At 35.1% G+C, this 25,767-nt stretch overlaps 1 protein-coding gene across 2 annotated transcripts; it reads right to left on the reverse strand.

Annotated features, from left to right (window-relative positions):
* Window positions 1-2,198: 2,198 nt before the first annotated feature.
* On the reverse strand, window positions 2,199-24,339 carry prmt5 (protein arginine methyltransferase 5). Of its 2 annotated transcripts, NM_001007183.2 has the most exon segments (16): window positions 2,199-2,928; window positions 5,234-5,298; window positions 5,684-5,794; window positions 5,883-6,086; window positions 6,176-6,351; window positions 9,050-9,172; window positions 9,292-9,350; window positions 12,552-12,629; window positions 12,725-12,886; window positions 12,959-13,122; window positions 15,835-15,884; window positions 16,095-16,207; window positions 18,103-18,237; window positions 20,188-20,273; window positions 23,393-23,511; window positions 24,231-24,332. In NM_001007183.2, coding segments are annotated over 16 exon segments (1,896 nt in total). In that variant the 5' UTR covers window positions 24,329-24,332; the 3' UTR covers window positions 2,199-2,775.
* Window positions 24,340-25,767: the final 1,428 nt, after the last annotated feature.

The following is a 25,767-nucleotide window of genomic DNA, read 5'->3' on the forward strand; positions in this document are numbered from 1 at the left end:
TGGTTTTGAAAGGTTGTTACAGAGAGCATTTTATTATCACTCAAAATAATTTAAAATTAAATATAAAATTAAATAAATATAAAAATTAAATGTAAAATTAAATATTTTTTATTCAATAAAAAATATTTTATTCAATGAATTGGTAAACAAAATCGGCAAAATATCCCTGACACTGAACATATGCTTTTAAAAACCTTCAGAGTATGAATTTAACTTGCTGAAGTGGACATTTACGTTCAAGAGGAAAAAGTTTATGTTTAGAAAACAGCTTTTAAAAATATGTATTGTAATTGCAATCATTATACATTGATAAGTGTAATAAAAGAAACAACTTACTCTGGACATTTTCTTTTCTATTAAACAAAAAAAAAAAACTTTATGAAAAGCCAAAAAGCCCAGAAATTAAAGTTGCCAAATGCATGAAAAACCGTATTTTTAACGCTTTATTAATATAATAAACAAAGCAACGTCACTATAAAATAATTGTTTTGAATGTCTTGAATAAAGTTTAAATTACTGAAGGGAACGTCTATAAGGGTTACAGTCCTATTTAAAATGATAACCAATGTTGTAATGGATTGTAAAGTCTAAATTAAATTGGGAGATGTGGGCTCAAAACACACTCAAATAGTCTAATTAAACTAGATAAAGCTTTTACTTTCTAAAGTGTGTTCCAAAGGATCACAATCAATGGTGCTTGAACAGCTATTTGTGACTATTCCCACCATAACGCTAGTAAATGGGTTCAGATGTCTTGGCTGACACACTTGGAGAATCTCCCTTGTTCACAAACTGTGCTCCTTTAATGACAGTTCACGAGTGAACAAAAACAAAGCCAGAGCTGATGGCTCCTTCAGTTTAGCTACAAATGATACCCTTCTGTTAAATAAATCCAAGCTAATGGGTGTGATATTATTTGTAGATACAATTTGTTTATGCAAATGTTGGCTAATTTATTCAGGAAATACAATGAGCACGTAAATACTGCAGATTTGTTGTGGATCCCCCACAATAGCTCAGATTAGATATTAGATTATTGCTACACGATTAATTATCATGCATACTGTGTATAAAAATAATAAATGCCTAAAATGAGAGACAATTTACAAGGCAAACTGACAAGCTAATTGTAAAAAGTTACAAATATGTGTATTTATACTTTTTAATGTGATTTACAGTAGATAATTACATTAAGCAGGTTTAAATATACATTTAAAAAAACATTAAGACAACAAAAGGGTTTATGTTCTCCAAATGAATGCCAAGGAGTTATTAGCAACAGTTAAACGTTTGAAAAACAAACTTACCAATCTGTTACCTTTTACTTAATTTAACATAAAAAGGTATAAATAAATGATCAAACACTAAAAATAGTTTTTACTGTACATTCTGATCATACTGCAAAAAAAGCATTTCTGCAGATTTTTTTTCAAGTAAACTTTAAGACTTAAAGACTTTTTTTTTACATCATCATGAATGAAATTTTAGAGTTCAGGAAACTAAACTAAACTAAAGATGATTTTTTAAAGAAGTTTTTGTTTTTTTGCTTGCCACAACAGCAAAAAGTTTGAGTTGTTTCTTAGCCATATATTTAATGTGTCAAAACAAGAAAACTAGTTGTATATACTTAAAAAAATAAATAAAATTTATTTTAAAAAAGGACAAAGTTCATCATTGTTAAAAATGTATTTCTTATGGACATGATTTAAACCTTACATCTGTACATTTTTTCAATAAATGGAAGATCATGTAAAGGGAAATATTGCTCTGTTATTATCATGAGGAATTGTGTAACTGTTTTTTTAGGTTTCTTTCCCTAATTAGAAAATTTAATTTCGACAATTTGCTGCAAAAAAAATATAAATAAAATGACTGTCAAGATCTGTTTTGAATGTTCAAAGACCTACAACACAAAATTTCAGTGAATTTAACACTTTTTAAGGCCTAAAATTTTGCTTTTGAAATGTAAGACATTATAAGACCCCACTGACACGTACGTTTATATTGTACGTGTATACTGTTTTTCAGTGCAGATATCGAACAGTACAGATACACAAACTTTACTGGAATAATACAAATCTGGTAGTTTCCTTTAATCCAGAGCTATGAAAACTGCTTTTTAATTATTAAAATCATCCATTAATGCTGTGAGTTTGAGGCGGGACAATAAAATACAACCAGAAAGATCAAAGTTTTGTATCTTTTTTTTACTCGTGTTGTATGACAATACATTATCATCAGGAAAACAAAAACAAAACCGTATAAAAGTATGGAATATGTTTCCTAACATGGCCTGACTAGGGACATAATACTATGGTTTTCCTAACCGTGGGGCATTGCAGGGCACAGGTGGGCACAATAAGGCTGGTATATAACGCACGAAGACAATATAGACCGCCAGACTCACATGAATCAGTTCTAGAAAATAATAGTCCTCAAAAAACTTACACTTTTTAGCTATTAATAGGAGTCAAAAGGCTTCATTTTATTTGTAGTTGTTGTTAAACATCAGAGGAGTCTGAACTAAGAAAGAGCACCAGGACATTGCGCATTGCTTTTAAAGGATACCTCATAAGTGCAGTTTTAGTTTCCTTCCTTATAAACATTACATACACACATGGCTGTCATTGAGAATGATCTCCTTGAGTGTAGTTTTACCCTTGCAACAAGATATTTTAACCCGATGTTTATTAAAAAAAAAAAAAAAAAAAAAAAGATGTGGGAGTAGGCCGTGTTCGAGAGCAGACTTCAGCATGTTTGTGTGTGTGTGTGTTGCTACAGGCCAATAGTGTAAGAGCGCCCGGCGGGGTTGTGAATGGCGGAGCATACAGGCTCGGTCACAGCCCATTCATACCAGACCTTCTTTCCATTGTTACACCTCCAAAAGCGTACACATACGTTATCGCCACAGGACAGCGGGATCGGCTGCTGCATGAGGAAAGAGAAAAAAAAAGGTGTTAGGATTACACTCTCGACATGACTGTTCACTTCAGCGCATTAACTGCGGAGCTGATAAACTGTCACGCTTTCACAGTGCTTAGCAGACACTGCTTTTAAAACCCAAAGTGCTAACTTGTATTTATGTCCATGACACACTTTTCTACTGTGGAGTTTCACAACAAAGTGCAAAAGGGAGAACAGTGCGGCGTTGATAATACAATGAGCAGGATGGAATTGTTAGACAAAAGCCAGGTATAAAGGGAAGCTGACTGCTAAGGAAGTGAACTACACTGTAAAGATTTTGCGTGTATACAAAGACAAGTCAATTAAATTAACTTTTCACATTTAAGTGGATTGAACATGAAACAATTGAGCTGTACCCCCAAAAAATTTAAGAATTGTGTTGTTTCAACTAATGTTAGGCCTGCACAATTAATTTTTTTAAACCAAAATCACTATTTGAAAAGGTGCAATTTTCGAATGTTTATCCACGTCACTCGTTGGTGAATAACGCCAGAGCTGCATTAATCGTTAGAGCACTTTCTGTTAAGAGCAGGAAACAATGACCGATCATAGGCATAGCAAAAACAACTTTATTGAAAAAATGGTTTTAAAACAACAGTAGCACAGTGTAGTGTACTTTGTGATTATGCTTGGTCTTTCTTTTGTGCTGTTAAAACCACCACATTAAACCTGTAGCTCTTTTACAAATCTATAAAATAATAGAATATAGAATAAATTGCATTTTAAATCGCAAACTGCAATAGATCAGATAAAAATGGAAATTAGATTTTTTCTCCAAATCATGCAGCCCTAGTTTCAACTCATTTTAATTAAATCATTTGAACAAGCAGCCATTTTTTGTGCATAGTGCACAATGAGAAATCATTCTAAAAAGGCAGGCTGATTAATGAAATGCATCCATGTTGGAGAGGTTTTTTGTAAGTAACACCTTTTTTTTAACCAAAGTATTACATTTCAAAATGTTACCTTCTGTGCCACATGAGTTTTAGAAATCATCCTAATCCTGAAATGGTGCTAAAACATTTCTTAATATTAAGGGTTTCACTTCATTATTCAAATATTATCTTTTTAATCAAATATTTACAACAATTAACCAGTTTTGTCGTAAAAATGGTAAGCATATTGAAAGAAACGGGTATTTGTACAGAACATAAAATCACTTTACAACACGGCACACAGTTAATGTATTTAATAACATGAATGAACACTAAACAATACACTATAGTATTTATTTGTGCATGTTAACTTTAGTTAATAAAACTACAGTTTTTCATTGTTAGTTCATGTTAACTCATTAATGTTAACTAGCACAGATTTTTTTTATTAATGCATTATTGTTGAAATATGATTAATAAATGCTGTTCAAGCTAAGTAACATGTATTACAGTATTTGTTTATGTTAATTATTAGTAGGGACAGACAGAATCAGCAGATATTTTTATCTATTTCTGCAGATTATTTTGTAAAATACCTGTGGATTTATGTAGAATGATTTTAGGAGTATCATAACAAAAAAAAAAACAAAAAAAATAAAAATAATAAAAAAATAATATCTTTTTAACTTTTATTTAATATTTACAATGCAAATTCAATTAGATCCACTTATTTGGTAAACAAATCAAGTCAGTCAAATAATAAATCTACTAAAAGACACAAATATTACTTTACAAACTATATTGTAAATAAATCAAATAAACAATTTCATATTAGTCAATATTATTACTGAAATTCATTTTAAAACAGATTATAAATTTACACACATTTACACAAGTAGAAATCTGCAGAATTTTGTGTGCAGATTCCATGTGGCCTAGTTATTTGAGAAAATTGTTCGATGTTAGTTCATGTTAACTTACAGTGCATTAACTAATGTTAACAAGCATGCATTTGTATTTTATTAATGTATTAATACATATTAATTATGATCAATAAAAGCTAAGTATTACTCATTATTAGTTCATGTTAGTAAATAAAAAAACTAATGAAACCCTAACGAAACTTTATTGTAAAGTGTTTAGGCTTGAAATTGATCACAAATGTTCTTTGTAGTTGTTTCTTTTATAGATATATATTTTATTCATTTTCTAAATACTGCTCAGTTTTCTGCTGAGTGAGAAGAACTAAAATGTATAATTATAATGTGTGTAAAAATTGTACTTTTGTCAACTAGTCATAACTATTTTTATACTATCACTACACATTCATACACTTGTGTTTTTTGTGGTTATTTTTGAACCACAATAATAAATTCCCTACTTTCTTGACTTACTTTCAAGGGGAATAGGATGGGGAACCAGGAGAACATCCCAGGAGAGTGTGTTTCAGGTTTTATACCTGCAATCATCAAGAAAGACTTATTTAATTGTTTAAAGTGTCACACACAGTAACAAGCGCACCAACAACACTTCAGTTCAGTAAATCAGACTTAATAAAGATCATTTAAACACTTTATAGCTACAGTTAGATGCAGTCTGCAGATTAATCACCATTTGAATGTAAATGTAATTGCCATTCTCATGTAAATTAGATTTTAATAGCGATCAAGTTAATAAGGCAATAATTCTCAATTGCCCACTCTCAATAACCGTGCCAATTTGCAGCCATTATTACAGCAAATACCCAAAAATCTCTGTTTTGAGACATTGAATGAACAATGAAAGCCTTAGACATTGAAAGAGGCATTAAATTGGCATTGTGTGATGCAACACATGAGACTTACTGAGTGTGACTTCTTTATACAGCGTGGCCTCGAAGTACCCAGCGAAACCGTGAAGCACTGAATTACATCCAACGGGGAATCGCAGACATTGATACCGGTTATTATTCATATCTGCAGAGTGTAAAAGACCAAGAGTTAATAGCTTCATTCAAAGAGATTATGGTGAAATCTGCGTGTCCGTCTTTTTGTGATCTAGTACCTGTGGTGGGGTGAACAAAGGTGAAGCAGGCCTGTGGGTCTGCAAGTTGGTGGAAATTGTGTAATCTGACAACATATGGTGTCTCAAAATGGCACTCTGGGTCTTTGTCTCGTTCCCGACAGCCTCGTACTTCATTATATAGTTTAGATGAGGACAGAGGAGCCAAGAAAGATGTGTAAGAGCAGGGAATGCTCACTCCATCATCTACGAGAAAACAAATGTTTATGAATCGACCCAGAGAGGTAAAACTCAAAGAAAATACTTAATAAAAGAAAGCTGATGTTATCTTAGACCTTTAAGAAAGTGCTGCGCTCCGTCGAGACATTCCGGTGAAAGCTCATTGTCCCCGAATGACCCTAAAAGCTCACTGACGATGATATCTGCTTTCTCTGGAGACGTCCACTCCCTCATGTCACATGACACAACAGTCACCTGATCACCCCACTCCTCAAACTTCCAGTTCTCCAGTCTGAGGAAGATAAAGGAGAAATACATAGCAAAGAAAGTTAAAACTTAAACTATTATTTCATAAATATTAAATAAATCTACTGTCATTTTAGAAATGACGACTGGATGAAAATAACAAATGCTTAGAATGGTGGGATCTTAGAATTGAGAAGCAGCATGACTGACAAAAATAACTGTTTGCGCAACAAATGAGAGGATCACGCGCACCGCGAGACACAGGCGATCCTCAATCAATGATGAGGGTATTCGTCTTTAGCTGATGTGATATGCGCGACTATTTAAATGTGCACACTCTCCTTGCGCGAAGCAACCGTCCCTGGAAACGTAACTGGTGCGATTGGTTCTCTTTGAAATAGACTAGAAAAAAGATTTATGCTCGTGCACCCACAATCCTGCTACTTTCGAGAGCTTTAGATTCTTTATAAGCAGCAGCTGTTGCAGCTTACGCTTTAACTATTTTTTTGAACAGATTATTAATAGGCCTAACGTTAAACATGTTTGCGCGATAATCCTTTCATCATTGCACAAGGAACTGGGAACTTAAGCCAGGACAGATTACTGTGCAATTTTAGATACATGAGAATAATTTTTTCAAATGTCAATTGTTTTTTAAACAAAAATTTTTGTTAAATTAAGTATATGTATACAGCTATATTTTGCTTGTTTTGACATATTATTTAAAATTTGTGGCAAGGTAATAATTAGTTTGGTGTGGTCAGAAAAAAGGTGAATTCTGAGTGTTGAGCCCTGAAAAGTCATGTGAAATAAAACAAATTGCAATGTGACACTATGGAACCAAAGCCCATTTGCTCATGCTCATTGAGCAAGCTCATACACAACACACAAAAAAGCATGCCAATTTTAGCATGCCAAAGTCATATTTATGCATATAAATTATATTTTCCAAACAACAAGATTGTGGCTGTTGAAAACGGCAAGTGGCTGGTAACATTGGAAAACTACTAGCCACAGTGGCTGGTGATCAATAAAAGTTAATGTCAAGACTTGATACTAAGGCTGCACAATATATTGTTTGAGCATCGATATAATAATGAGTGCATCCCCAATAGTCATATTGCAGGATTAGAATATTTATTAAAAATTAAAAGACATAATTAAATCTTTTTATTTTTATATAATTTTTACAATGACGAACATGTTAGTTTATATTTGATTGTTTAATTTCTGTACCTGAATACGGTAAGACTCTCCAGAAAACCATGAAGCGCTGAAATTTCACTTTTATCTTTGCTCTGTTGTATTTATATACGCTTTTAATTTATCATCATTTATGCAAACGCACAGCATAGAAACAATATCTTATCATCACAATCTCTCTAAATGAATAAAATCTTTCCAAATAAAACCATTCAATTTATTTGGTGAAATAATATTCATATCACAATATATATCACAAAAAAAAAATTGCAATTTTTATAATATCATGCAGCCCTAGTATATACACAATATAGCCTAAATGTATAAATTCATAGCATAATGAGTAGAAATGTCTCGATACAACATTATAGCTTCCGATACGATACCGATATTGCAGCCTTCAGTACGAACCGTTACAAATCCAATATCAGCATATATCATTAATACTTTTTTTACCCATTTCGTTGAGTGGAATGTGTGAACGGCTGGATCAAACTGAGAACAAAAGTCATTTTATTTGCATAATATATTGCACAGATTCCACCCTACTGCCCACATGGCAAAAGTACTACAATGTGAGTAGAGACAGAACTGCAAACTCATGTGCAAAGCTGACACTGTTTATCAAAGCACTTTCTCTTTCTGGGCTTTTTAAAGAAGAGGTAAACATGGGAATGCCTCTAATTAAATTTTCCTTCTGCCCAAAAAGTAATACCATTCTTTATTTTAAACTGTAATGGCCCTCAGCAACAGAATGATTTCTTATTCTTATTTAACAGATAATTAAACAACAAAGATGTTTAGCATTTAACACCTTTTACATGACACTGTTTCTATTCAGTGTGTTCAAGGAAAAAAATGAACTAAAAAATAAGAAATCCACTATTTCACTTCTATACATGCTGCTCCCTGCTCCCTCCCTCCCTCCCTCCCTCTCTAGTCTTGGTGCTGCTGAGAGATTGAGATGGACCGGCCAAAGTTTGCATACAAAGTAATGCAAAAACACAGCTATAGAAAACGAAAGCAGAATCCGGGACATGTTAGGCGATTTAGAAATCGGCCGCTGAGATAAAGTCTTATGTGTGGGAAGCGCTGGTGATGAATTAGGTATCACACTGGATGCACAACGACATGTCATGACCGAATTGAGGCTCGCACTATGTGCGCTACGTCGCCATTCGGTGTCTTGCATTGTTTAGCAGCGTATACAAAACAATGTAAAGATTGCTTGATGTGAAGTAAATAAACCAGTAACTTTAGAATTGTGCCTTTGTTGATCGCGTCAGCGTGTGCTACTGTCACATCAGATTTCTATTGTAAAACACCATAACTTAGTGTGAAGAGTATGTTAAATCTTAAAGAGACTTTGCTAGCAAGCAGAGTTTAGAGCGAATCAGACTGCTTACATCTGAGATTTTTAACGCAGTCCAATATAGTTCAATTGGACTGATATCGGACCTATTTCCGATATCAATATCGGATCGGGACATCCTTGAAAATGAGTAAGGAATTTTAATAAATTTCATCCTAAAGTTACTTACGTGACTACAGCATTAGGGTTTTTCTCAACAGCGTATACGCGCAGCTTCCTCTTAGCTTGTTTTGCTGCACGAAGTGAGGCATTTACCAGAGGACCTCGACCTGCACCAAGTACCATCAAAACCCTGAAAATAATGGTAAAAAACAAACTTAGTGTTGACACTGTCTGCCATGCAAGCAGCCTATCTGCCTCATTCATTAATATCTGACAATGAGACACCTGGAAGAGTGTGAAGTCACTTACTGCACATTGGTTTCCATCTGTTCTTCAGGAACTCTGTCTAGCAGACATCTATATACGGCCTGACAGGAAAGACAATTCACTGCAATTAATGAAAATAACATAATGGATACAACAGAATATGTTAATTTTCTCAAGTGATGCCTTTTTTTTTTTGCTTAAATGAGATGTAATGTGACACTACAATTCATTCACAAGTTTTAGTTAAGCCTGTTTTTTATGTCTCAAAAAGAAACCTCATTCTCACAATGGCTGCATTTATTTAATAATAAAAAAACAACAACACTAGATGTTAAATCAAAATTACTTTAATTTGATAGGTTGTTGAATACTTTTTATAAGATGACAGTTTTTGTTAGATCAATGGGATATTTGCCTTAGTTAACAGGTATGGCCAGGTGACTGCCAGTTGACAGGTAGGAAAAGAACATGACAATTTAGCAAAAGGTATAAAACTGTTTAATAAAAAAACATACTGTACAGAAAAACTACATTTTGACGAATCTAACCTAAAATTTTAATTGACAAACAAAAGTCCCTGATATTCAATGACCTTTTAAAATTCCATGATATTAAATCATTCTGAAAATTTTTCCAACCAATATAATATACCACAATGCAATTTTTTAAAATACTTTCAGCAGCGTCATTTCATTAAATCTTTGTCCAATAAGGGTGAACTGAGATTTGAACTTGCAGTCATAAAGCAAATTGTAACGAATAGTTTTTAAAAGTAAAAGTTTTTAAAAGACTAATATCCAAAATATACAAAGCTCTGTCTAGCTCATGTACTTCTCCCTTTCAGAGTATGAAGGGTGTAGGGGGAAAAAATTTAGGTCACAAAATTGAAGATACAGATTGGTCTGAAATAATATGTAACAATTTGTTTTCTAAATGTACTTTATAGAGGGTTCATGAACTCAACTATAAATTCATTAACAGAGTTTATCTTACACCCTTTAATTTGAAAAGGACTTACAGAAAGTCCTCTGATATTTGTTTTAACTGTAATAAATGCAAAGGAACATTCCTTCACTGTTTCTGGTATTGTGGCAAAATCATTTATTTTTGTAGGAAAATACATCATTTTCTACAAGGACTCGCTAAGATAAAATTTAGTTTTTCTCTGGAATTTTAATTGTCATATGGTGGAGTAGAGAATGTGTTGAACTCCCCCACCAAACACTTGTTTTTAATATTAATAGTGTATTGTGGTCATCTCCTCAGGTAGACTCCTTTAAAATGTGGCTGTCTCAAGTATGTACGCCATTTCAACTCAAGAAACTCACCTATGACATACATCTAAAGTCAGATGACTTTTAGCTGATATGGACCCCTTTTTAGCATTACATTTATAATTTCTCCTGATTTTATATTCTATGGTGTAGATTTTAGCTCCTAGACTGACTGTATTATCCTGTTTACTAGTTCGTATATTTTCCATTTTTCCTACTCTATAGCCGAGACTGTATTTGTATGTGCTGATGTATTAAAATAACCAACAATTAAAGGGGTGGTCCACTACGATCTCATATTTTAAACTTTAGTTGATGTGTAATGTAGCTGTGTGAAAATAAACAGCATCTCTGAATGTAAAAAGTTCTAAGTTCAATGCTAAGGGAGACCTTGGTTTTTACAGAGTTAGCTTAGCAAAGCCTACAATGAACGAATTTTGGGGACTACAAAAAAACACTTCCGCCCCCTGTGACATCACAAGTTCGTTTACTGCGCATCCCACACTGCGCATGCAGGTAAGGGCCGTGGCTAGAGGTGCTGTAACGTTATAGCAGAGATGAAGCTAAAAATGCATCTAAACACAGCTGTTTCCACAGAGCTTCGTCTGTTTCTGTATTTGGGCTTCCAAAGGACACAACACAAAGACAGAAGTGCCTTTAGTTCAATATTAATTAACTTCCAGAGAATTATAAAATACTCAGCAAGCATGATTTGACAAAACAGCTCCAGAATCTCTCCCAGTTCAGTGCTGGATTCGGCTAAAATCTCCTCAAAGCAGAAGTTGTGATCTACAAGTAAGTGTTTTTATTTTTTAAAATTGATCATGACATGTACAGTGTCTAGCGTTAACTGTATGCTGTAGCAATGATGTAAACAATGCGAAATGCTGCTTTGCGGGCAAACGATTTAGCTACAAACTCACATTTATCAGCCAAACTCCTGTAAACACACACTCACTCCACCAGCACGATCTCTTATGTGTGCGCGCGACTGCACTGATTGTCTTGGCTTTTTCATGTGTTTCACATCTCAGATAATGAAGTCGCAAAAGATATGTGGATGATTTATATTACTTACACCTGCATATTCCGGATACTCGTGAAAGACGTCATAACGCATAGAGTTAAAAAAACACAGATTAGCTTACCTGACTAGTGGTCGCAGCAGAATAATAAACCAAGGCTCAACAGGTAGCATCTCACATCTTGTGCTTTATTCTTCTGTCACGATATATTACAGAAAATAACTTAATCCGAGCATCAGAGAAAAGCGCTTGTTACAGAAAGTTCACACCACACACACACACACATAGACGCACACACAGACGCTGTTAAAGGAGCCGCACCCCTTTTTCACTCGTTAGTTACAGACACTTGTCAGATGTTATTTTAGAGAGCGGGCGCGAGGTTGACTGCATGTTTACACAGCAGAAAAGCGTGTGCTTTTACGGGCGTGACGTGGAGCCGATCCGCCAATAGCAGCACATTATGTCGATGACCAATCAGAGTCACTTAAGGGCGGGCCTTTTAGAGGAACTAGGAAATATGACAGTCGTTTTCATGTTAGCTGAGTAGCTGTGTATAATCAAAGTGAGATATATGAAAAAATTACGCGATTTCCTTCAAGTGAAACATAAGCACACATTGCTTTGCATCTTATAAACACAACCAAGCCTTAAAATTACATTCTGGACCACCCCTTTAATAATTAAAAATTCCATGATATTTGAGAAACCATGACCCATAGGAACCCCATCATTTAGATATTATACACTGAACACAATACAACTGCTACACATGGTTCAGTATGCATGATATATAAAACTGCATCAGTTGACAAAATTTCTACTTAAAACCACAGCTATACAACACTGCAATTCGTGCTATACAGCCAATTCTATTTTTAAGTTGGATTCTGTGATTTTGTACAAGTTTTCTAACTAATTATTAATTTATCTGCTTAATCAAAAGCACAATGAAAACAATTGTTTGAGTGTTTCTTTCCATTAGGAAGTCCTTTGAACTCACCTGCTGGTACTGAGAATATTTGATAGGATCCTTCTCGAACACTTCATACGTCTGTGACTCCAAATTGTCCATTAAAGGCTGATAAAACAATAAGAAATCCCATTAGTACAAGTGCAACTGAATCAATATTGTGAAAAATGAACAGATGCTTGTATCCTGACAGACAGCCAGACCTGCAGTGGTGACTGTAGGTAATCTTCATAGCCTTTGGCGAAGAGCTCGTAGGCATTAGGTGCTGGACGGTTTTGATTGAGGTACTCTAGATACTGCAGATATGAGCGCAAGTCCTTCTCGCTGTGGCGGTTCTGCCCTGTGAAAATGAACTGAGCCTCCAGCTGTAGAGACACCAGACTGTTAGATAGGCATGGTGAACAGAAGAAAAGTGACATGATACTGGAAACCTTTACCTTGAAGAGACGGAAGATGATTCGCTGGTGGGCTTTTGAAAGGACTGGAAAACCTTTTTTATTGGTTAGAAATATGCTGGTAGGGAGAATGGCTGCTTTGATTGGCTCTCCAAGCCACTTGTCGATTAATGTGTCAGATGGCAGGTCTGCTCCAATCTCAATTGCTGTGCAGAGAAGTAAATAAAACAGTTCATATTCACTGCTTAACAGGTGAATATTGTGAAGTATATTAACTAATAGCTGTCACCATATTACCCCAGTAGATTTATTACATTAAGAGTTAAAGGTGCAGTAGGTGATTGTCTTCAGAAACATTTTTTGTTGAGCTGGTTGAAAATAGTAATGATTAAAGTAAATGATCTAAATGTATTTATTTGTATTTTTATATTCTGGGTAAGGCATAAAACTAAAACATATTCGTCCAATTAAAAATTGTAGAGCCGATAATTCCCATAATTCTGATATGTAGCCCAAACTGTGTCAATAAATGTAGATTTGCACAACTGCGCACTCGTTTACACAGTTTGCCATTTGCGCAAACATGTGAACAAACGCGACAGCTGTAAAAACAAATCCTGAATCGATATTGGAGTTACTTTTGCACGCTGGAGAAAGGGTGACACCATGGCTGAAGTGTTTCTTTTAGACAGGTAATGTTACGTTTTAAAACAATTTCAGTCACGCAAAGTGACTTAGTGTTTTACGAATGGGTTACATGGACAGAAGTGTTGGTCAGCCACTGAAATCTTTCGGCGAAAGATTGATGTGACAATTTTCAATTTCATAAGGGACCTTTTATAACATCGATAATGTAGATTTTTATTTAGTTTAACAACAAAACAGTAAATAGCACTATTCCAACTAGTCTGCTTTACTGAGGTGAAGTTGGTTTTATATTCACATTGGTTAATTTTTGAATAATGACAGCCTGTGATGCGCTCTCTATATTGTTTACCATGCTACTCTAAATATTTGGTCTGAAAAAGCATGCAAGTAGGGCTTAGTAATAAGTATAATTCCAGCATCCCGCCGGCCAAGCTCTAAGCATACAGTAGTTGCTTTAGGACAAAGCGCATGAGAGAGTCCAGCGATGCTTGCATGAACAAAATAAGTTTTGCTTGCAACAAAACTGAAAACGTGCCAGATAGAATAAATTTTTTTCGTTGGGAATTGTGGTGTTATAAAGTACTGTAAAGTTTTCTAACTGGGGAATGACATGATCTAGTGGGTCTCAGTCATCTTTATTGTGCGCGTTCGTGTGATTTTAGGAGGTAATACCAATGAAAAATATACATATATATATATACCTACATACATATGCTTATACATATATAAATATATACACATATACACACACACACATTTGGGGATTAAAAAATACTTAATTTAAAGTCTCTGCAGATTGTTGTCTGATAACATTAGAAATAAAGTGTTCCACGAGTACGTTAACAGTTTGGTTTCTGTTGCAATATTGACATATTTTGAGGGTCCTCTCCTTTGAGTAAATGTTCACGAGTCTCATGTGTCTGATACAACATCTTGTGTAAGCAATCTCATCATGTCTTGAGTTTACAAAATAGTGAGACTTTCTAAGGATTACAAAAAGTTATGTTTTTGTGCACTGATCCCAATTGTCTGCCATTTGTGGCTTTAAGTCAGAAGGTGAGATTTTGGACTCATTTATTTTTCCTGTTAGGTCTGTTTTGGCTTTTTGTAGAAAAAAAAAAAGTTAAATTACAATCTGACAAACTATGTTTGAACAAATCCCTCTGTAAGAATCCACAACCACCACAAAAACAGCTCAGCATTACATCTGAACAATTACCTCCACCAAAATTCACAATTCAGAGTATTAGGCAGTACTTTTCTGACAACTCCTTACTCGAGTCATTTAATCTTGAGCTCTCACACACAACAAACCGCTTGTTACAAGCGGATCCCATGCATGATGAAATTCTGACAGAGAAGCCCTCATTTGTGCAGGTACGGAGCAGAGTTGCCTCTCCTCTCTGAGCTGGCCAGCAGCAGAAGTAAAAGTGCGCTGACCTGCTTACATACACAGATTGTTTCCATGTGCCCACACTGACTTCTCTGCTTCTTGTTAGTGATACTCATTTTGAGTCTCTCACAGCTGCACGTTAATCGATGGTAAGAATTCTACAGATTAATCCTAACAGGATTCAAATCTAATTTACGTTCACTCAAAACTGAAAATTAAATCACTACTTATTCAATTTCAAGAGAATCCAAACCTTTTAGTTTCTTTTTTCTGTTGAACACAAAAAGAACTAAAAACCAGTACCCACTGACATATTTTGGTAGTCAATGGTTACCGATTTCTAGCTTTCTTCAAAATACTTTGTTTTGCTTTCAACAGTAAAAAGAAACTCAAACAGTTTTGAAATAAGTGCAGAATGAGTAAATGATGACAGAACTGTCAGATTTGGGTGAACTATCCCTTTTATTACTTTTCTGTCAAGCTATTTTTAAAATGTTTGCTGCACAAGTAAAAAAAAAAACTTTGGTAGACAAATCAAAATTGTGGTTGGAGAAAGAGAATATTGTTGAAGTTGTAAGGAAATGCTTTACCAGAACAAGATTAAACTAAATCAGAGAATAAGTTAAATAAAATATAAATAAAATATAAATAAATAAAAGCAAATTCTGGTTTGAACATTGTCAATTATACATCTTTGAAAGAAAATCAGTATCTGCAAAAATCTGAATCAGCAGTTCACACTTCACAATTTTTTTTAAACATCAAAATCGGCCAAGAAAATAGCAATCGGTGCATCTCTACTTTATGAAAAGCCAAAAATAACAGGTGCATGAAAAAACGTTTTGTGTTGTGTGCAGTTTATTTTTTTTGCTCTTACCGAGGCAAATCCTCTTGTTGTAGTCACAGAGTGTTCTGAATGAGTGCCACCTGAAGAGAGAAAAAAAGGAAATTAAAGCACAAAGGCCAAAGATTGCTTTGTTCTTCATGCAGATGACTGATTTAATCTCACAGCATTCTAAAATGTGGACTAATAGAAGAAAAACGCAGATATTCACACTCGATGGGTTAGTTTTAAGGAGATAACTTGTTTAATATCTATAATTAATTGAACAAATGGGTTCGTTTCAGCTTTCTCACCATGCCCAGGTCTTCTCATCATTGCTGCCATCGTCCATTTGTTTAGACGGCTCATTCTCAATAAGATCTTCACGCGTATCCTCAGGAGCCATCAGTGGAACTCGTATCCAGAACTGTGTAATTAAAAACAAATCAACATTGAACTAATTTATTCCTAATCAACTAAGAAAGCAGTATTACAACCAATAAATGAGCACCCAACTGAGAAAAACCCAATGGATTTGTTTCTGCCTGCACAATGATGCATTTCGGTTGGCTTCGCATTTTAATTGAGTTGATGTGTCCTTATTGAAATAAACGCTGTGTTGCTGCATTTTGGTCAATGGTTGTAATAACATTGTAAATTAGACAATAGGAAATAAAAGATGTATGTCACATTTTAATTCATTAGATTTAGAGTATAATGATTAAATCATAAACATCTAGCATAGTCAAATACAAAAAAAATGATATGCAGAATTAAATTGCATATTAATTTTGCCAAGTGTTCCCAAATTAAGCCAAAGCATCCCATTACTGTGTAAATCACAGAACATATTAATTTGATGATTTAGTGCACAGGAATATTTTCTTTACCATCTAAGCTGAATTAATATTTAGGGGACTATGAGTAAAGTGCAAAACATAAATGACATTGTAGAATCCATAATAGACAGATTTAACTGTATAAGATTGATTGTCATGGATCTTTGGTACATTTTGGACTAATAAATCCAAAATAGGACAGTACACAATAAATCAAGTTTGGTGTAGTTGACGTGCAGCGAGGAGTTTGCGTCTTTAATAAACTACGACAGTTTGCATTCTTTTAAAATTAAGAATGATTAATAAATCTATATGAAACAGTCCCCTAAAAGTGACGTTGCGTTTTCAGTTTCGGGCTTAGGCGTGCTTTGCACTCACACAAGAAGCCTAACGCGCCAAAGCTCAACTGAACTGTGCCTGAGCCTGATTCAGAGCACCCACATTTTTCAAACAAATCGGGAAACGTGCCTGGGCACAGTTCGGATAGCATAGTGTGATTGTGCCCTTAAGACCGAATATTCAAAGTAGCATGGTTAAAAAATATACGGAGCGCGTCACAGGGTGTCATTGTTTAAAAATGAACCAATGTGAATATAAAACTTCACCTCAGTAAATCAGGCTAGGCAGAATAGCGCCATTTACTGATGTTTTGTTGTTAAACTGAATAAAGATCTACATTATCGATGCTATAAAAGGTAACTTATGAAACTGAAAATAGTCACATCTTCATCTTTCACTGGAAATTTCAGGGGTTGAACAACACTTGTGCATATAACCCATTCATAAATCACTAAAAGTTACTTTAGTAATAATTAAGCCATAGTGTCTTTCTTCCTCTAGCATGCAAAAGTATCTCCAATATTGAATATTAATTGGACGAACATTTTTTAGTCTTATGCCTTACCTAGAATATAAAAATACATTTAGATTATTTACTTTAATCTAAAGTTCCAACTTTCCTATTAGAATGTAAAGAAAATGAAAGAAACCAGCACAACAACAAACATTCTAAAGACAATCACCTACTGCACCTTTATTAAAAAAATTTTCACTGTCACTTTTCTAAACACAATAATTTTAAAAATAAATAAATTCAATATCCACATGCTTGGGAAAACTAAAATCTCTAGCTCAATAAGCACTGCACATTCATGACAGGCATTTAAAATGGCAGGCAGCTGATAATAATTATTAATAATCACAATAATGCCAGCCAATTCAATATTACAAATGCATCTGATCAATTGACCTTTATGGATAATGCACCAAACACTATTACAAATAACAGATGGACAGCAAGCAAAAAATGATAAACAGTCTTTTCACGCCCCAAATTAATTCCCATCAGTGGGGGGAAAAACGCAAAAGTCAGCAGCCAAAATGAAGATTGTGTGTAAATGATAGGCCCTGGGTGTATACATAAACAAATAATGGTTCGCTTTGAGCATATTTGTTTTCAGCCTATACTACAGATTGCCATTACCATGCAAGAGTGGTGTCCTGTGTGGATGTGGTTGAGCAGGATTCGAGCCAGGTTGGCACAGTGTGGACCCCTTAGGGGGATCATGAAAGCTGGCAGCCCCAGATAAGCACAGAAATTGAGCTCCTGTACCAGTGCCTGCAGCAAGGGCACAAAAGACATTAGAAGGAGTGATCACATCAAAATAAACAACAAATCTGCTCCTCTTTGTTGGGCAAATCTCCAATAAATGGTCCTCGTTTGCATCTGATTCTTGATTACAGTCACAATGACACCTTGGTGTGTTTAACGAAGGCCTTATCAAAAACCCAACTGTGAACGTATTGTATGCATGAATCATTTGTAATACAACACTGCAGTGGAAATCAAAGTTAGAGAACGGTTTACGAACAAGTGATTGTTTTTATATTCATTTCAAAAATAATGAAAATCAATCAAAATTTCAACTAATTTTAGCTGTGGCAATAACAAGCTAGTAGAACAGTTTTTTTACAAGATAATTTGTAGCACACACAGTGATCAGAATTGAACAACAGCAATGACTGTATCTTAAATACAGATTACAATTTCAGAAATCAGTATAAAGTGTACAAAATCTTGCTTTGAATTACTAGTCTCTCTCTGGCATCACTACTCTTCCACAGTTCAGTGACTGTAGGGTTTTTTTATCCATGACTTTAGCGCTAAGTATTTTTCAGAGATTCTTTATCAGGTTTAGACAGGACTATGAGCTGCCATTTCCTTAATTTAATGTTTTCAGCTTCAAGAAACTGCTTAGGGCTGGACGATTAATCGAAATCAACATTCAGAACCTATAATCAATCTAGTTTTTCTAGGTTGATTTTTTTAGATTACTTTCCATACCACGTGTGGAATCACGTTAGCTCGCTCTGTGTATACTTCTGCGTCAAGCACACACATATGGTTCAGCGCACCCTTTGCTGTGGCTGACACTAGGGGTGTCAAAATTAATTGTTTTTATCGATGCACCATAATGCAGACCCAAACAATTTGGTATTGGTTCAGTAATAATCATAACCAACTATTATGTACTGACGTCATTCACATAAGCATTATATAGCGGTAGCTTACTATGGCGAGGGAGATTGATTAAAATGTAATTCTGTGACTAAAATGTAATTAAAATGGTCCAGCTACTTAAAAAGCAGATAATTGTGTACAATTCACTGCTTCAGTCTTTCACTGACAGGGAAGAACATTGGAACCCAGCTAGAAAAAATAAAAGCTGAAACTCTCTCTCTCTCTCTGTGGCCACTCTGACCTGCTGGCGTGTTAGTGAGGTAACGTTTTACCATCTCTATCGGCTGTTACAACAATAAAGTTACTTGTGGATCTCTGATTGGTCGGCTTGATAGCAAAAAAGAGTGTGGGTGGCGGGAGAGCAGCGAGCCCATAGGAGCGAGTGTTTACAAGTGAGGAGCTACAAATTGGAAACTTTTGTTTTGTATTTACTTTGATTGTCTGATGATTTGGCTGAGGCTGATTTATATCTCTGGTCAAGTAGGACGATGTACCCATTTTTGAGCATTACTTTGCACTACACTGACAATGATTAAAAGTTGCACCAGACATGCCTTCAGATGGCACATTTTCCATTACATTAAAATTATTGTTAACATTAAAATATTTGTTTACATAAGATTTTTTATTTTAGGCCAAATCGCCAATCCCTAGAACTGCTTTGCCTAGAACCAGTTTCTCATAAAAATTGCTGGTAGATTGACTCATAAACCACTTTTGATAAACATATCTGAAAGCGTTCACCAAGTTTATTTAGTGTTTGTTTTCAAACTCATCTAAATAAACTTATTAAATAAACAAATTACTGCATTTCAGAATACACCAAAAAGTACTTTTATTCTTTAATCTGCTCTTTTACTCATGTTAAAATAACTTCAAGTGGTGACGTTGAAATTTGGCAACTTGTAGGTTCTCTACTTCTGATTCCCACTGTAGGTTGCAATAAATTAATAACACGTGCTTAATGTTCAAGATTAGATGAATAATGCATTTATACATACATATGCAATAACAAATCGAGAACCCAAAAAAACTGTGTGAACATACAGCTTCTGAATTCCTGCGCTCTGTGGTCAACTCGGAGTCAGTCTCAATCCAGGGTGACAGCTTTCCCACGATAAGAGTGTTCCAATCTAATGAAGAATAAATGAACATTATATTATTACACAGATATAATCACAATGTCTAAGTGTGTGTAATTCTGTAAATGCAATTATAGGCAATCATGGAAAAAGAAATGAAGAACAAGTCAGTTATCTAATGTATCCAAAAGAAACTTAACGAGGAAGTGACATTAAAGGGGTCTTATCATAAGATCTTTAATCATTTATTTAGACCTCTGAGGATTGCTTAAAAGGTTTTAGAGGCAAAAATAGTCTTGATTTGGGTTTCATAAGCATTCTCCAGCTTCCTTCTGACCCTTAAAATTTAATAGATCTTTTTTATATCTCTCTTTTGAACTTTAAATATGACTTTACCTTTAATCCTTCTGGGCTCAGGATGAATAATATCCTTGCATTTTGCATTTCAAATTAACTTGCCATCACAGTGTGGGGTACTGAATAGTTTTTAGTGGTGTAAAGCAACAGTCTTAGACCTATGTTAGTATACACAATTACACGTATGTTAATATACACATACAGAATAAAAAATACAAACAAAAAAAAACACAACATTCATTTATAGCATGCACAAATACATACTTCGACACATGCAATAGAAAGATTCATCCTTCTCCAGCGTCTGCACCTTTTCTCTTCAAAAGTAATGAAAAACATCTTTCTACTTATTTAAATACAGCCTTCGATAGTTTGTTGTTCTAGTTACTTTTGTTTACACAGTTGGTGCATTCCAAATGGGATATACAACCCACAATCATGGCCACCACATTAAAGTGTACTTCCAAAATGAAGAGCTCAAAACTGGCCACTTTGAAGAGGCCTTCAGATTGAAGGATTTTAAATGCTACAACTGATGGACACTGATGCCCGCACAGGGAAGTTGTTTGGTGTTGAACAGCACATTTCATTCAGAAAGCTTCGAAGCTGTCACTCCGTGGGGTAAAGCCTATAGGCATAGGTATAGTAAAGGCTCATCCAATGAAGGCATACGGTTAAGCCTATGCCGAGTTTGGAACATGCATGTTTGTAAGAATGTCTCATTTCAGTATTGACTCCTTGTGGACAAACTAATCTGTGCAAAAACAATTAAAAGCTTCAAGTCATGAAAATTTGCCAGTTAGCATACAGTATTAGCATACTCTTCTAATGGCAAAATTCAAGTTGTGTACAGTCTACAATTAGGCTGCACAATATATTGCTAAGTTATAATTTTCTCGATAACAGTATATACATTTGCGCATCACAGACATGCACGATTAATTACTTTTATGCATTGGTTGTTTATCTAAATATAGGGCTTGAAATTAACATCTTTACTTGGTAGCACTGGTGCACTTACTAAAAATGTGGTCACACCAGCAAAAATGTAGTCTCATCCACCAAGAATTATGTGCAGCATTACTACAAGTTTTATATTAACAAATTTGCATTTGAAATTATCCTTACGATCAAATGAAGGATTAAATAGAACACTTAAAATGTGTAGATTCAGTGGCAAACACTATGACTTGTTATAGTTATCCACTCTTCGTGTGTATCATTAATCAGCTGTGTCATTATTTGTAACTTTAGGTGGTTTCTAAACAAAATCTGTCAATATACTTTTTATTCTTTCATCTTCAGCGTTTTACATATTCGCGACTGTAGCTCTCCGTCACCCGAAAGCAGAAAGCATTGACTGAATGATTGACAGCTGATATTAACCAATCCATTCACATTCATTTCTAGAGCTTGAAGAAATGAAGGGCAAGCTATGCGGGGTTTGTTTACTGCAGAAAGTTGACATGACGACTGTTTTAAATTTATACTACTAGGCAAGGGACGATAACAGTTTGCAAGGTATACCGGGGTTTAGAACAGTCAAGGTTTTAAAACCGTCAAAATATTTTTATACCGTTTCAATGATGTAAATAAGACTTAACGTTTTACGTTTTGTATCTACAGCAGAAAAGATATCCAAAGATGCCATTTCAAATAGTAAAGAAATCAGTGTTTTTGAAACCAATGAAGAGAGCAGATGTCAATAATTCATTTGAATTATATAGCCTGACATGTTTACTGCTTTTAGTTTTTACCCAGACATTTAAAAATAACTTATTTTAGAGCAGTAATCACAGCACCGTCAAATCGTGATATTTTTATCCAAGGTTATCATACCGTCAGAATCTTATACCGGCCCATGCCTACATGTGGACGCATAGCCCTCGCCATGGCCGTCGACGATGCTGCTGTGCACCTCTCAAAAAATTTAACCACACGTCCCAACGACGCGTAGCGCAAGCTCTGTAACTGGTCGGCTTGGTAGTGCTGAAGAGTGAGAGCAGAGGTGAGAGCCACGCAAGCCTGTTGAAGCGAGTGTTTACAAGTGTGGAGTACCATGAAGGTTGTCATGTGTTTAGGGTCAAGGCTGTTTGTGTTTACCTTATTATTAAAGTTGTTACATGTCCGCTGATTCCAGCCTTAAAATGAGCGAGTTTGGCTATTCATGAGTATACGGGCGGCCGCATTTTAGACCATTTGAAGTCTAGAAACAGAAAGTGAGGGTAGACCAATATATAAAGAATTAAAATAATCTAATTGCTTGGAAATGCAGGCATGGATACCCGTTTCCTAAAATATCTGCTTTGGGTTTTACTCGCAGTGTTTTAAAGGCTAAAACAGGCTCTGCACCTTGACATGTTTTTTTTTTCCTGAATTAAAATTTATTACATCTGAATAAACTATTTACCTGGTAATTTTAATATCACTAAACAAACAAATGATTACAAACATAACCAATATAAATGGCATTTTTAGGGTAAATGTTATATCGTAAGAAATATTGTTATCGCAAAACAACATCCCATATTGCATATTTCCCCAGAATAGTCCAGCCCTAGCATTCAGTACCTTGTGTATAAGCTAAAACTTGAAATTGATACTTTAACTTTGACATTTGTTTTAAAATCTGATGTTTTGCAGCTTAGGTTTTAAAAAGTACAGTATGGTTTTATAGTATATCACTTTTTAAATTTATACTATAGAACCACTTCAAGAGCTTAAAAACCTTATGAAAAAAAGATTTTTTCGCAACTGACTCCATTTTAAGTGTGAATATTCAGATGCAGAAAAGAGTTTGTATAAAATCTCACCTCTACCACACAGCAGCAGGTCAGATCGTGTTTGGGCTCCGGGACGTGACTTTGCAGGGTCCAGTTCATTTTCCCTTCGAAACCGCGGGTGGAACAGCGGCATACACAGGAAATCAAAGCTGTATGACAGAATTACATGCATTAACACAAGCAGGCAAGATATTGAGTATATTCACTTTTATTATAGTAAATCAGCTAAAAATTTCTAATTTCATCAAACAGGACAGGTCTTGGAATTTATGTATGTATGTCCCTTCAATTTATAATCATTTCATAGTTTTTTAACCTAAAAACATCCTGCTTAGTTTAATTACAAGACAGAAAGCTCAAATTACTTGTTTATAAAACAGTGATTTTAAATGTATTCAGCTGTCAAGTGATCAGCCATTAAAAGCTTCTCAATCCCATCAGAAAATGGGGTCAAACCTATTAAGATGTTGCTGCTAGCATCTCCAACGACCCTCAGCATTAAAAAGCAACCAGTAATGTTTCTAACACGATTATTGTGCTAAAAATGTATATTTCATGTACAATAGGAATGAATGAGTTCATTCAAAATCTATTAAATAAAATTAGACGGCGCCAAAATATTTTTTAAAAACCTTTCTAGAGTTGTTGCAAAGGCTTCAAAACAAAGCCATGTTAAATTTTCCAAAACTGCTACACACCCATGTGCATTACAAGTAGATCTGAAAAAGCCGCTATTAGCTAGCACAGCTCATGTGCATCACGTGCGGCGACCTAGCCGAGCCAACTTCAAACTGAACACACTTTACTTCATTTAAGAATAACACCGAAATATCATCCAGTTGCTGCGCATACAGCTCGCTTTGCTCACCCTAATTTGGCGACCGCAGCGAGGGTATCCGCCACTTCAGGAACACAACTCAAATCTCTCCCGCAGGAGACCCTGCTACCTGCACTGCCGGACGCCATCGTTAGGAGACGAGATGGGAGGGAAAACTAAACAGAAACAGAACTATGGAGAAACTGAAGTCATGTTGGCTCAATACAAGAGCGCAGTAACTCTAGGAGACAAGCGGGTGAGGATCCAAAATGGCGTTTGCCCGTGAGGCAGTTTCTGTTTCTGTTGAGTCTCTCGCGAGATTTCACAACGAGGTCAGACTGTGGGGCCGGCAGGGCAGACGTGATGCTGCAGACTAGAAAGAGAATCCACGCGCTCTCTGAGACGAACTTAATTTGTTCCAGTAATTTTAGGGGAACGTTTAATTAGTTTTAAAGGATTGCGTCGTTTATGTAATAATCAGCTTGTTTTTATACTACAGGATTAATTATTATTAACTCAGCAGCGATAACCACGTCAACGAGTTATTTTAATTAAACTGTGCACTGCATATTTCCAGATTAAACCCGTGGCAAATGGATTTGCGCTGGATTTTTCACAAAGAAAAGAATATCTGTGGGCTTTACTATTGCCTGAAGTGGAATAGCACTCCAAAATCAGTTCCTTCCCTTGGATCTTTCCCGTCAATATCATAAATTCATTTTCTTTTCGGCTTAGTCTCTTTATTAATCCAGGGTCACAACAGTGGAATGAACCGCCAACTTATCCAGCACGCGGATGCCCTTCCAGCTGCAACTCATCTCTGGGAAACATTTACACACACTCATTTACACACATACACTATGGACAATTTAGCCTTCCCAATTCACCTATAGCACATGTCTTTGGACTGTGGGGGAAGCCGGAGCACCCGGAGGAAATCCACGTGAATAAAGGGAGAACATGCAAACTCCACACAGAAACGCCAACGGATTCAGCTGAGACTCGAACCAGCGACCTTGCTGTGAGGCGACAGCATACCTACTGCGCCACTGCGTCGCCCCCTATGTTAGTTATGTATAATAGTAATAAATATGTTTATTAAATATTAATAAACATGAAATATTATGTTTATAATATTTATAAATATGTTGATTCATGTAGCATAGTGGTCCTGCGAGACATAGCATTTCCTTTTACTGTACATGTACATGTGTAGCGGAATGACAATAAAGCTCAACTTGACTAGTGTTGTACATGACACTTTTTCAATTTCCTCATACATTTTTTATATACTTTCAACCTTTTTTCTCTTTCAGACAAAAACTTACAATGCCATTTTTCAGCAGTTGCATCTGTTTTGCAACAAATTTTATTCTTAAGGATAAATCCCTTGAGATTTGACGTCTCATTTCCAAGGGGGTCCCAAATAAAGTTTTGAGTGTTTTATAAAAGATAGTATGAGTTTAAGAAAAGTCTGGGATGCACACTATTTAAATGTCACCAGCGCTAAAAATCACCTTTTGGAAGCTGTTTGGTGTAGATATAATGTGTCCACAGTAATATTGGGGTGATATAAACACAATAAGTT

The sequence above is a fragment of the Danio rerio genome, chromosome 2 (assembly GCF_052040795.2).
Source record: "Danio rerio strain M-AB ecotype USA chromosome 2, GRCz13ab, whole genome shotgun sequence".
NCBI classification, from domain to species: domain Eukaryota; kingdom Metazoa; phylum Chordata; class Actinopteri; order Cypriniformes; family Danionidae; genus Danio; species Danio rerio.